The sequence below is a fragment of the Heterodontus francisci genome, chromosome 31 (assembly GCF_036365525.1).
Source record: "Heterodontus francisci isolate sHetFra1 chromosome 31, sHetFra1.hap1, whole genome shotgun sequence".
NCBI classification, from domain to species: Eukaryota; Metazoa; Chordata; class Chondrichthyes; order Heterodontiformes; family Heterodontidae; genus Heterodontus; species Heterodontus francisci.
In genome coordinates this window covers 53,657,000-53,670,838 of record NC_090401.1, presented here as the reverse complement: position 1 = coordinate 53,670,838, position 13,839 = coordinate 53,657,000, and the positions used below count along the sequence as shown (strand labels likewise).

Sequence of the window (13,839 nt, the reverse complement as noted above, 5' to 3'; positions counted from 1 at the left end):
ATGTTGCCTGGGATGGAACATCTAAGCTATGAAGAGAGGTTGGATAGGCTTGGGTTGTTTTCACTGGAGCAGAGAAGACTGAGGGGTGACCTGATCGAGGTGTACAAGATTATGAGGGGCATGGACAGGGTGGATAGGGAGCAGCTGTTCCCCTTAGTTGAAGGGTCAGTTACGAGGGGTCACAAGTTTAAGGTGAGGGGCAGGAGGTTGAAGGGGGATTTGAGGAAGAACTTTTTTTACCCAGAGGGTGGTGACGGTCTGGAATGCCCTGTCTGGGAGGGTGGTAGAGGCAGGTTGCCTCACATCCTTTTTAAAAAGTACTTGGATGAGCACTTGGCACGTCATAACATTGAAGGCTATGGGCCAAGTGCTGGCAAATGGGATTAGGTAGACAGGTCAGGTGTTTTAATGCATCGGTGCAGACTCGATGGGCCGAAGGGCCTCTTCTGCACGGTATTATTCTGTGAATTGGGCCAAATGGCCTGTTCCGATGCTGTAGGCTACCTAAAGTTCAGAATTCTTCCCAAAAAAGTATAAAGAACACATTTAATGTTATAACTCTCAAGTAGGTTACTTTGGCACTTGCAATAATCACGTGCAATCTAAGAGCAGTGACTAGGAAATTGATTTTCATAATTATTGATTTTCTGTAATATTTTATTGTAAAGGTGCAGAGGCAGCAAGGCCCAGGACATTAGGAAGAGCAATATCTCAAGGGAAGGGATAATCGGAGTTATCAAATTGCGGAACAAACTTTTATTCAGCGTGTCAAGCAGGAGCTTTTAAAGGAATTGACCATATGGTGTGAAGCCAAAAGGCAGAGAACAGAGATTGAGCTGGACTGTTTAGAATAGGTTAACCAGTGATTATTTGTGCGTTTAATAATTACCCAGCAATAGAGATCGAGGAGGTCAAAAATACAGTTTGCTATTTCAATTGAATTTTGCTGATATTAAATTTGGAGACTTTGAAAACTGAAGAATGGAAGAGATTGTCGGAGGAAATGGGTGGCTAGATAGGTGACAAATGCTATTCGGTGCAGATGGATGTGAAGTGCTACATTTTGGGAGGGAAAAATGTGAAGGGATTTGCACCCTAAACAAATGCTTAAGAGTAGATGAATACATAGAACTATTGGTGCAGAGACACAGAATGTGGATAAAAACAAAATAGGATTCTGGATTTTATGCATGAAATACAAAATTCAGGGAGCATTGATAAATTTAGACATTGCTTGCATTTCTGGGTTCTTCATTTGTAGGAAGGATGTTGGAGCCATGAGGAGGCAATTCACTTGAATGGTACCAGGAATGACTGATTTATAGTTATTAAAAAAAAAAGCTTTAAAAATTGGGGCTTTTTCTATTGGAGTAGAACAGGTAAAAGGATGAATATTTTTTCCAATTTTTATTAGTCTTTGTAAACCATTTTCAGATGGCTTGAATTAAAATATTAATAGTTCACAAATGCTTCATGTTTGAAATTAAGTACCTACTGTTGAATGCATTTCATGCTGTGTTTTGATAAATCCTTGTTGCCTTGCATTACAAAAGCAAATACTTTATACATGTAAAATTTTAATCGGGGAAATGTAGGACAATGAGGTTTCATCTTTCTAGTGTTAGTTTTATGTAATTGAAATGAATCTGTTTCTTTTTTGCAGTTATAACCTGCACGGGTTATAGTCCACGGGTGCCAAATCAAGATAACTTGCTAATGTTTCCCACAAAGTAAGTTTCAACTTAAATGAGTGATGTTAACTTTGTTGTATGGTTAAATTGAGAAACCCATACTAATACTTTTAAACCATGGGCAAATAGAACACACAAGTTTTTTTTTTAGGCAAAAGCAAAGACTATTTGACACTAATCTGTATTTTCCTTAGATCGAGTCATTTTACTTACCTTCTTGCCATATCCCTTAATCCCTCCTCTCTCAAATCCATTCATTCTATCAATTTTAGTGGTGTTCCTTGGTAACATTGCATAAATTGTTGCTGTTTGGATGAGAATTTTCATCTGATTTCCATTGCTATTTATAACTTTCAGATGCTCTGGTAATGAGCCCTATCCTGTAGTGAACAATTTGCCCAGATAGTTATAGATTAAGCTGAAAGTGAGAAGTGGATAGACTCTAGTCATACAGCTTTTTTTTTAAAAAAGCATGAGAGCCCCAGGCCAATCCGCAAGGATTCCACAGTGATTGAGCGTGGGTATAATTTATTTGCCATAGTTGGGAATGAGAAATTAGACTCGTTAAGTTTCTCCATCAGTGAAAAATAATTCATTGAATAATTCAATGAACTTTCTCACTGCTCTGTTTTACAGCTGATATTTAAAAATGAAATCTTTTTGTAAATATATGAATTGCAAAGTATTTTACATTTCACATGGTTTTGCCACCTCTACATTTGCACTTCTATTGTAGATTTGTGGGGGCACCTTTTCACTGATTTTCTTTTGCCTTTTCTATGTGAACTTTTCCAATAACATTGTAAAAATTCTGAAAGCATATAGATAGTATACTTTTTACACTCACAGCAAATTATTGGGGGTTTTTATGCATGTTTGTCACAAGTCCTTATAAATTAGTTGAACCCTTAAGTACTGATGGGAGGATTTCAATACTAAAGTATTTTGTTAAACTATCTTATGCTGGCATGGGTTCCAGTATTTTATATAACATGCAATATTGTGTAATCACTGCACTTGTTAACCACTTCATAACCTTTGTTATTGGTCCAATTGCTTGGCTGTTGTAGTAATGATCCAATGTTCCTTTTAAGTTTACTTCAGACTAATCAGTTTTTAACTTTTTTTAGGCCATATCCACACCTTTTTTCTCCACCAATTGTACAAGCGTCTTATACAGGACAGACACGATACCCAGCAGTGCAACAGTCAGCATCTTACACTGCATACCCTCAACCAAGTCAGCCTTATGGACTACCTCCCTTCGGTAAGCTTATGTCCATGTATATGAAATAGGTCAAAGAATTTTCTAGGATACTTGATTCATTGGCTTTCCTTAAAAAGCAAAATACTGTGGATGCTGCAAATCTGAAATAAAAACAGAAAATGCTGGAAATAGGTCAGGCAGCATCTGTGGAGAGATAAACAGAGTTAATGTTTTTGGTCGAAGACCTTTCATCAGTTCACCCATTTTGTATTTCTATTATCTGATATTGACCTTGTTTGCAACTAAGCTTAAAAGGGTAAAGATCCTTCAGAAAGCTATATACTAGAAAATTGTAGGGTAAAGTTGGTTGAGTGAATACATGTCAGTTTTGCAGTGTGAATTCCAGCGTACGTCTCAGTAATGCTTGTATTTAGAGAGATACTGAAACAGGCCCTTTGGCCCACCAGCTCTGTGCCAACCATCAACCACCCATTTCTACTAATTCTACATTATTCCCATATTCCCGACCACATCCCCACCTTCCCTCAATTCTCCTACCACCTACCTACACTAGGGGCAATTTACAATGGCCTATTTACCCATCAACCTGCAAGTCTTTGACTGTGGGAGGAAACCGGAGCACCTGGTGGAAACCCACGCGGTCACAGGGTGAACTTGCAAACTCCACACAGGCAGTACCCAGAATTGAACCCGGATCGCTAGAGCTGTGAGGCTGCGGTGCTAACCATTGCACCACTGTGCTGCCCTTTTGTTGGGATTAAATGAGCAGTTATCAATGCACTGTTTGGGCATTACTGTTCATTAAAAAACAAAAATCAGGCACTCAGTAGATGGATAAGTATTTAGATGATTGACCATGGGGAGATATGTGATCAACTATTTTTAAAAATCACTTTTATCTTTCATCAAGGTGAGCGATTTCTGGATCAGTTTAGTTTAGAGTTACAGCACTGAAACAGGCCCTTCGGCCCACCGAGTCTGTGCCGACCATCAACCACCCATTTATACTAATCCTACACTAATTCCATATTCCTACCACATCCCCACCTGTCCCTATATTTCCCTACCACCTACCTATACTAGGGGCAATTTATAATGGCCAATTAACCTACCAACCTGCAAGTCTTTTGGCATGTGGGAGGAAACCGGAGCACCCGGAGGAAACCCACGCAGACACAGGGAGAACTTGCAAACTCCACACAGGCAGTACCCAGAATTGAACCCGGGTCACTGGAGCTGTGAGTCTGCGGTGCTAACCACTGCGCCACTGTGCCGCCCGTCAGCTGTTCATAAGTTAGATGCAGGAGGGCCAGATGGAGAACAAGCCCTTTCCGAATAAGTTTCCAGGACAGCAGGCCATTTAACTCATGATGTTTGTGTCCAACAGTGTACTTTATCGACAAGTTATGATTAACACCAGTCTGAATTTTTTCCCATTTCCCACACTAGTTATTCTTGTGGCTGGCCTGAACGAAGATGCCAACTTCGGAAGTTGTTTTTTGTTGGGAAAGCATGCCAGCTAGGAGCTGAATTGAGACTTCAATGTAATTTGGTTTCAGCCTACTATTGATGGAGACAGAAAGAGAAGAAACTTGCATCATGTCTGTCTGAACTGAATTCAAGCCCAGGTCCCAAAAGTGAAAAGTGCCATTCATGGATAATTGTCATTTTAATCTTAGGTGCATTGTGGCCTGGTGTGAAAACAGAAGATGGATCACCCAGTCAACCTGGATACCTCAGTTACAATACAGGGTTTAGCTCAAACCAAACCAGTCCAGCACACTATACATATCCTGTTCAAGGTAAAAGTGTAACATAGGACTCAATATTAAACCCCCATGATAATGGTTTGGGGGTGGGGGGGCTAAAAATGGAAAATCTTGTTTTATGGGTTTCATGTTATGCGAGTGAGGGACACTACATTAACATATTTAAATAAGGCTCCCACTGCAATTGGGAGCCTGACTTGAACTTGATAGTTGCCATGCATGGCAGTAAAAAGGAGGCGTGAGTTTCTGGCTCCTCGTGAGCCACTCTGACCAAAGCCTTCAGCTTTCTCTAAGCTGATCGTGCCTTCTCTGTCCCCGCTACCACAATTGCTGACCTGCCCTGCCTTGATCTCTCGCTCCCTTCCAAGCCCGATGGCTTGTTACCGCCTCCATAAATATCAGCCATAGCCTCTGCACTAAAGGAGGTGCTTATATACAATGTGTGGATTTTGCTGCATGTCATACGATGTTTAGTAATATTTATTAGCAGTATTTACCGTGTGAAATATCCTATTAGAATCAATTCTGTATTTTCTTTCAACTTTTTATAGTTTTTAAATCTTGAGGTTTACTACAGATATATTATGAATATGCTTGTGTTTAAATATTTAAATATATAATTATTTGAAAATGATTTCATTTTTATTTTTGGAAGGCACCAGTTTCCCAAGAGCTGGTAGTTATTCTGGAAGTACTGCTGCTTCTGCTGTTGTCACCAGTGCTGCAAGCCCCAGCAGTTCTAATCAGGTAGGTAATGTGTATTGTTCCTGTTATATTTTGAAACCACTTTATGTAAATAAAATTATTGCCCCTATCCATTTTGTTTATATAGGATTATCCTTCCTACACATCTCTTGGACAAAGCCAGTATGTGCCATATTTTCCCAATTCCAATTATGGAACCACAGTGACTCCAAACTCTTTGCCTGCCAGCAGCACCTCAACAACTGTCACCTACCAGATGCAAAAAATACAAGCAGACATTTCCAGTGCAGCAAGCCAAGGTTTCCAAACTGGTAATGTGTTTTAGTACAGTTCTGGTTTGAAGTTGCTCTGTTAAAATCTACAGTATTGTCATGCAACTGTAATGTTTTATACATAATGTGCTGCAGCATAAATCTCTTAAAAGGATACTGACTTTGTTAACATTTTAGCTTTTTTTAAAAAAAGTTGGGGGATGGGCAAGGACTGCAGACTGACTGTGGTAAATAAGATCATTATTGAACATTCGTGGCTTTCTCAAAGAAAAGTGCTGCTGGGGCTCAGAAGAGGACTTCCTTTACATTACAACTAGTTTTCTCCTTTACTCCAGTAGTTGTGTCCTCCCATTGGAAGTAAGGATCTTATTAAATAGATTCCTATTATTATCTCTAGGAACCTTTAATGTCAGTTTTTACTGATTTCCATTGATAAATTTCTAGCAATAGATTCCTGGCTTTTTTCTTTTGAGGAAGCTGGGAGCAGTGAACTGGTTAAAAATTGATTTTCCTCCCAAACTTGATGAAAAAAATCTGCACTTTTTAAAATCAAAAATCAGGTCTGGAGATGCACATGCATCATATGAATAATATTGAATGATGTGTGTGCCATTCTGATGCAACAAAGTCTGTGCAGTTTAGATTTTCACAAGGACCTGGATCAACTTTAGATACTGCTGTGAGGACTTTATTTTTTAATACTATAGAAAATTGCAGTCTTTGGGTATGGAATAAGGACAGCAGTGCACTGACATAGTTACCACACTAATGGTTCCCTATAGACAAAGGTCATGAATCAAAAGGCTGACTCTGGTCACACCAATAAATTGTTTACCAGAAGTGAAATTGTTGCATAATCGTCATCAATTTTTTAGTTTCTCCCCATCATAGTGACAAATAAGCAGCTAATGCCACAATCAATCCACATAGATTCTTCAATTTTACCTCCAATTTGGGGGGAAAAAACTACCAGCGGTAATGAGTCCAATGTTGAGTCCCATAAAAGTGCTATCTGTTAACTGCATAAATAATATGGGTTGTCACCTTTTGTTAAAGTTTTGGCAATGTTCAAAATTAAAACGTACCTTTTCCTGATTTCCCCTCTTTTTCCCCCCCCCCCCCCTGGATTTAGCTGAATTTTGGGGGTCTGGCTTGATTCCCACTGATTTCCTTAGGCTTTTAAATTGACAATAATAACCGACTTTAAAGACTCCTGGATATATAGGTACTTTTGCTCAATAGAAACACCATAGACCCATGTGACCTTTTCTTCCATGTGCGATAGTTTTCCCTAATTTTGTTTTATGCTTCTGTCTATTTGTCCTATTTTAGCTGGATCCCCAGCAATGGATGAGTTTGGGGGATCACTTTTAAGCAGGGTGGAATCACGGACAGCCATCTTTTCACTATCTTCCAGCCTATGAAGTCACTCCAATATATGTCATATTTCACAAACCAGCAGGAACATATTTGATTTATCCACTGTCCAATAGCCAACTGGGTATTTTATTATTGGGTTCAGTGTTTCCCTTTTCATCTCTTTCCATAGCTTTAAAAGAAATTAAACTTTTCCAAATGGCAGCTGGTGTGGGAACAAAGCTGCATGCTGAACCCAGTCAATGCATATTTATGATTATCATCTCCCAATCTTAAGGTTTTACCTTTTTAAAAAAATTAAGCCTTTGTTCATCCAATTTGACATTCAGTTACAAAGCAAATGCCTGTTTTCAAGGAAATCATTACTGTTAAACTTTCATATCGCACAGTTTGGCTACCTTGTCGTGATAGAGATATAGTAATCTCAAAGCTGGCACTTCCATAATTTTCCAACTCCTTTCACTGAGGAATAAAATCATATGCTTCTTTCTAAGAAGTATTCCATGCCAGTACCTGCTGAAAGAATTGGTAAGAATCTTGTCAAGCTGTTTTAATTGGTTAACTCCTTACAAACAATCTCCAGGCTTGTAGTGCTGTTTTGCATTGTTTAATACCTCACCTGTAAACAAATCTGATTAGTAAATTAGCCGATTGCGGAGAGTGCCTTTGTGTGGCTTAATTTGTTCACTTCAAAAGATGGCTGTGATGGTATTCTATGTAAAAAAAAAAAACATTTTTACCACAAAAGGATAGGTTGTTAACTCTGAGGCAAGCCACTCATGTTCACTGTACATTCTAAAATTTTAAGTTTCATAGGGAGCACATATGAATACTAATGAAACTTCTTGGAAGAGGGCCAAATTGCAACAGCCAGCTTTTGTTTAGATGCAGTGTTATTTTGAGTGGCTGCTCTTGTTTACCACCACCTACATCATTTTGAGGCTCTGGTGGCTTTGCAGCCAAAGCAACAATTTGGATCATTATGGTGTTAACATAGTCTAAATCCTATGGTGCAGATGAAAAAAATCCACAAAGTGGAGAGAAAGCTCAGAAAAACAGGATGTTTACTTGCTTGTTTTAAGTCCAAACTAAAAGCTGCACTTTTGTTGTGATAGCAAATGTTCTCAGATTCTTGTTCATTGTTAGAGTCTTGGTGTTACATTATTCTGTTGAGGTAGAAGAGAGCTGATGAATGGATTGTGGAACCTGCAAATAACCAATACCCACTATAAAACGAAGCTGGATTTATGAGGTTAATCTGCTGAATAGTGTTGGTACTGCAAAAGGAACACAGCTGTTGGAAGCAAGTGCTATTGTAGCATTTGAAAGTTAAAACTCCAGAGACCTACACATGGTAGCTGATAATCATGTGAAAGAAAAATTTGATTAAAATTGATCATTTTTGTTACAAAGCGAACTAAATCTGGGTTGAAAGAGAAAAGCTTTAAAATACAGCACTTGAGTTTTTGCAATAGTACAAATGTTTGTTTTTAAAGGAATTGTGTGTGTTAAAATTCCATATTGATTCTCAAAAGTACTGGCTTAATTTTCTTTCGTGTTTAGGAGATTCTGGTGCCGTTCAAAATCTATCACCCACGATAGTGAAGGAGCTTGAGGAACGATCTCGTAAAAATCCAGGTGGGAAATCTAGGGGGAAAGGAAAGAAGAGTTGTTCCTCACCGCCATCTGATAATGAACTGGAGGTACACTTAGATTTTGACCAAACTTTTGTGAAGGAGGATAGGGACAGAGTGGCAGGCTAATTGGTTTAGGGGTATTGCTGTCTGTTGCTTAACATTCGTAAGGTTACTATTCATTAAAAATCAATGGTTATCCGCACCTAATCTGAACTGTCTACAAAGTGCATTTCAGCAGCAAAGTCTTATTTTATTAACCTGATTTCTTTCAAGAACACAATTTGGGAAAACTTCAACTGTCTTATCACAGATCAGGCGGTGCAGTGGTTAGCACCGCAGCCTCACAGCTCCAGCGACCTGGGTTCGGTTCTGGGTGCTGCCTGTGCAGAGTTTGCAAGTTCTCCTGTGACCGCATGGGTTTCCTCCGGGTGCTCCGGTTTCCTCCCACATGCCAAAGACTTGCGGGTTGATAGGTAAGTTGGCCATTGTAAAAAGTGCCCCAAGTGTAGGTAGGTGGTAGGAGAATTGAGGGAAGGTGGGGATGTGAGAGGGAAAATGGGATTAATATAGGATTAGTATAAATGGGTGGTTGCTGGTTGGCGTGCACTCGTTGGGCCGAAGGGCCTGTTTCGCTGCTGTATCTCTCTATGATATAATTTATTTTCTTAAAAACTGATTTTAAGAAAGGTATTGAGAATGTGGCAACTGCTGTTAGAACATAGGCTACATATTCCTTCAAAACTTTGAATTTTTAAAGACCTTTGGTGCATTTAAATGTAAAAGGTGCTCTTCCATGTTCTGGAAAATGTTTACCCTTCTTTTGTGTACTATTCAAATTAAGTTTGAAGCTGTGCTTGTAGAGTTTTACCTGTACAGTTCAGGGCATAAGCAGTTTTCATTTCCATTTCATGCTGTGCGAAATGGAGCCAATTTAAAGCTAATGTAGATAGTGTTTAAAATTCAAATTAATAAAGAACTTGGCTAATGGAGTGAATCTTGTTTTCCCACACTCTATTACAGATATACAAGATGTTTGTTTTGCTCAGGTTAGAGAAATTGGTGCATAGTGAGCAACATACTCGGGTGAAAAATACCATACATCTTGTACTGTTCTAAAAACCTTTGCACAGCAGAAATAAAGATTGCTTATTTTAAACTCATGGTTAGTGTGACTTGTACAAAAATGTAATATATTTGAATACTAAATCCCAATGAATGAAATCTGAACCATTTATGAACAGAAGAATTTTGTGTTGTGAAAAGCAGTACTGAATGGAAATAGGAGCTTTCTCCATTCTGAGTCAGTGGGCTGCAGGTTCTTGTCACACTTCACGACTGAAATCACAAAGTTGGCATTTTGGTGCTGCGCTGTCAGAGATGCTCTCTTTTGGATGAAATGTTATAATGAAGACCTATCTGCCTTTTTAAGATAGGTGTAAAAGATGCATTGGCACTTTTTTTTTGACAATGTCAAGGTTCATCTTTCTGTTGACACGACCAAAGCAAGTTCGTATGTTGCTGTCTGTGGTACAGTGCTAGATGCAAATTGGCTGTCATATTTGTCTTCTAAACAAGTGGCACATAAGGAGTAAGCTAAATATCAGCTCATAAAGCAAGCATAAACTATTTGAAACAAGTCTCATTTTCAGAAGACGTGGTTTAAGTGTTTTACAGCTAAGCAGAGCAAGTTTTTTTTTAAATAAGGATGCTGCCATTAGATTAGATTAGAGATACAGCACTGAAACAGGCCCTTCGGCCCACCGAGTCTGTGCCGAACATCAACCACCCATTTATACTAATCCTACACTAATCCCATATTCCTACCAAACATCCCCACCTGTCCCTATATTTCCCTACCACCTACCTATACTAGTGACAATTTATAATGGCCAATTTACCTATCAACCTGCAAGTCTTTTGGCTTGTGGGAGGAAACCGGAGCACCCGGAGAAAACCCACGCAGACACAGGGAGAACTTGCAAACTCCACACAGGCAGTACCCGGAATCGAACCCGGGTCCCTGGAGCTGTGAGGCTGCGGTGCTAACCACTGCGCCACTGTGCCGCCCTCGGCCTCAGCATTTTCAAAATAGGAAGGAGGAAAATTTTACAAAGCTTCATTCCTCTTCCTGGCACTCCAGCAGTTGAAAAGCACACTAATCGCTATTTGCACACAAAGAATAGCCATTTAGACAGCTGGGAAAATACAGCAGGATTGGCTTTTAAGAGAAGAGTTGTAAATGGAGTCAATTTCTAGAAATAAGTTTGTCTTCTGTATGGAGACAGTTTAAAAAGAAAGATTGACATTTATATGTTACCTTATTGTGTCTCAAACGCTGTGAATTGACTAGCTATGCAGGCAAAGGAGAGAGCCATGTTTCACAGCAGTATCTCAAATAATAACTTGTCTGATTTGGTTGGGCTAGCTGAGGAATTTTGGCCAGTATTGGACTAGTTTGGAATACACTGTCTGAAAGGGTGATGGAAGCAAATTCAGTTGTAAGTTTCAAAAGGGAATTGGATCGATACTTTGAAAAATAAAGCATTGGAAGGGCTATGAGGAACTAATTGGATAGCTCTTTCAAAGAGGCACAATGGGCTGAATGGCCTCCTTCTGTACTGCAAGACTTGATAACTTCAACTCATTTCTCTTCGAACAGTGCTGTGTATTTGCAGTGATAAGAACAGGAAGTTTTACCTTTCTTCAGAAGGATTGCACCTCTGACTATCCCTTGCACTGCATTGTATCTTAACCTAACTATGTACTCATGTCCTGGAGCAGGGCATGAATTTACAAATGCTGTCTCTGAAGCACGAGTACTGCTGACTGAGCCAATACTGGATGCTCACTGCCATCCTGCTACGTCTTGAACTTGCTGTTTGTCATCTTGGTATAAAATTGTTAGGAATGGAACCATTGAACTATAGTGAGAAGTAAAGTCTAACAGAACTGCTGTGTTTAGTATGTGGGAATGGTTAAAGAAACACGTACTGGGATAGCTATTTCACACACAACTTGATTTCGGATGGCAATTTATCCCTTTGGTGTAATAAAATATTTTTTGCCTGTGTACCTTTACAGCGTGTGTTTGTGTGGGACTTGGACGAAACCATTATCATCTTTCATTCGCTACTGACTGGGTCATATGCACAAAAATTTGGAAAGGTAGGAAATGACTAAAAAGCTTCATGTAAAGCTGGTTTAAAAGCTAAGTATTAAAGGTGCATCAACACAGATTTGTAATGAATTGATTTTGACAAGTCAGTTGTACTTCAGGTGCTATGCATAAACATTTCTGCCACATTTTTTTTTAAACAACAATCGTTTCCAAAATGTGCAAACTGTCCTATTAACAGTGCTTTGACTTCAGGAGTGAAACTTTTGTTGTTTAATAAAGGATGTCAGAAAGACTGCTAATTGACCTGAGGACCTGTTAGGGGCACTCAGCCTTCAATTGACCTGAGAAGCCACATCAATTATACCTTGTGCTCTAAGAGATGCATCAAGTTACACAGAAAAGCACTTAAGCCAAATAATACTTTGTAGTACTCCTGTCTCTCTATAAAAGTGTATCCTCCAACCTATTGTGATCAGTGCACCAGGCGATCTGCGTACTCTATAATTTTCTTAATCTCTCTGAACCTTAAATAGAAATTTACAGAATTATGGTGAAATTAGTAAGTGCTGTCATCACCAGCATTCTAGACTCCCAATGCTAAACAATGCAGAAGAGCTGAACTGGTAACAACTAAGAACTGCTGGCTACTGTTGGAACTGCCAGCTGGCAACTTTCTCCATACACGTGTAAAGACAGACTGCTAGTACTTTAAACCTGGTTAATACTAAAATGACTAATGAGACACGCACAGTTGCAGTTTATAATTGGTAGCATTGAATTTTACATACCTGATGCATCAGACTTAAACATCATGGTCTCAAAATATACCAAATACTATTTCCAGCTTTACAGTATGTCAGTGCTTTATCATTACACAAGTTTCTTTTCAAATAAAAACAAGAAATGCTGGAACCACTCAGCAGGTCTGGCAGCATCTGTGAAAAGAGAAGCAGAGTTAATGTTTTGGGTCAGTGACCCTAAGGGTTAACTCTGCTTCTCTTTTCACAGATGCTGCCAGACCTGCTGAGTGGTTCCAGCATTTCTTGTTTTTATTTCAGATTTCCAGCATCCGCAGTGTTTTGCTTTTCTTTTCAAATGCTGCCTCTAATTTTCTCCCTGAATCATTGGCTTGTGTAAACAAATGGTTGATTGGCTCCAGCTTTCCAAATGGGACATTCATTTTCCATATGTAAAGGTAGACACAATGTTGGTATATTGTTGGTAATGGGCATTGTAGCTAAGATTTTTCTGTTCTTAAGAATCTTAGCAAGAGTCACTGTACAGTGGTCAGAGAAAGGAACCTTGATTTATCTGTCTCGTCCACCTCAGTCCTCACATTACATTTCCAGAAGCACTGAGCTAATTGTAGTTCTCCGCATTCCCCACTACTAAATGACACATGCAAATTTAATCGTCCTTTTTTTCATTATCTTCTCTCAATTAAATAATATTGGAACACCGTTTATATGATGTGTGTGTGATACCTTTATTGTCTGATGTGGTTAATTTGCAGGACCCAACATCAGCATTAACATTGGGGCTGCGAATGGAGGAAATGATTTTTGATCTTGCTGACACACACTTGTTCTTCAATGACTTGGAGGTGATAAATATAGCTTAGCGAAAAAATATTAGCATGTCAAATATATTTATATTCAAGTCTCTCCATATAAACTTTGAAGTCAGATACTGCTTAACATTCTAACCTATGGAAGTTGGAACCATTTGATGAATGAAGCACAAAAAGGGAAAGAGAATCATTTGGAAAAAATTGCAGGCCTATTTTGTACTAATATCTTCTACTACAGAATGGTAGACTGTGAATCTATCTTTTTAAATATCTTCTCTTGATTATTTGGGCAGTGTTAAGCGAAGACTGTGATTTCATGGCAAATAGCAAAGGAACACTGAAGATTAAGTCATGCCAGACCTTGTCCATACTCATGACTGATGGGCAAACCATCTTAGCTTTACTATCTATATACATTGTATGACTAATAATTTAACTTTGAACAGTAATGACTTAATAGCCTAGCTTTTTT

At 38.9% G+C, this 13,839-nt stretch overlaps 1 protein-coding gene across 10 annotated transcripts in view; it reads left to right on the top strand.

Moving 5' to 3' along the window:
* The window catches only part of LOC137347274 (eyes absent homolog 3-like), a 48,805-nt gene that overhangs the window by 26,358 nt on the left and 8,608 nt on the right, over window positions 1-13,839 (top strand). For all 10 annotated transcript variants that reach the window (XM_068011619.1, XM_068011614.1, XM_068011618.1 and 7 more), the window contains 8 exons: window positions 1,664-1,730; window positions 2,822-2,958; window positions 4,599-4,721; window positions 5,344-5,435; window positions 5,521-5,704; window positions 8,606-8,745; window positions 11,761-11,844; window positions 13,311-13,400. In XM_068011619.1, coding sequence (XP_067867720.1) covers window positions 1,664-1,730; window positions 2,822-2,958; window positions 4,599-4,721; window positions 5,344-5,435; window positions 5,521-5,704; window positions 8,606-8,745; window positions 11,761-11,844; window positions 13,311-13,400 — 917 coding nt within the window. The remainder of the gene's footprint in view (window positions 1-1,663; window positions 1,731-2,821; window positions 2,959-4,598; window positions 4,722-5,343; window positions 5,436-5,520; window positions 5,705-8,605; window positions 8,746-11,760; window positions 11,845-13,310; window positions 13,401-13,839) is intronic.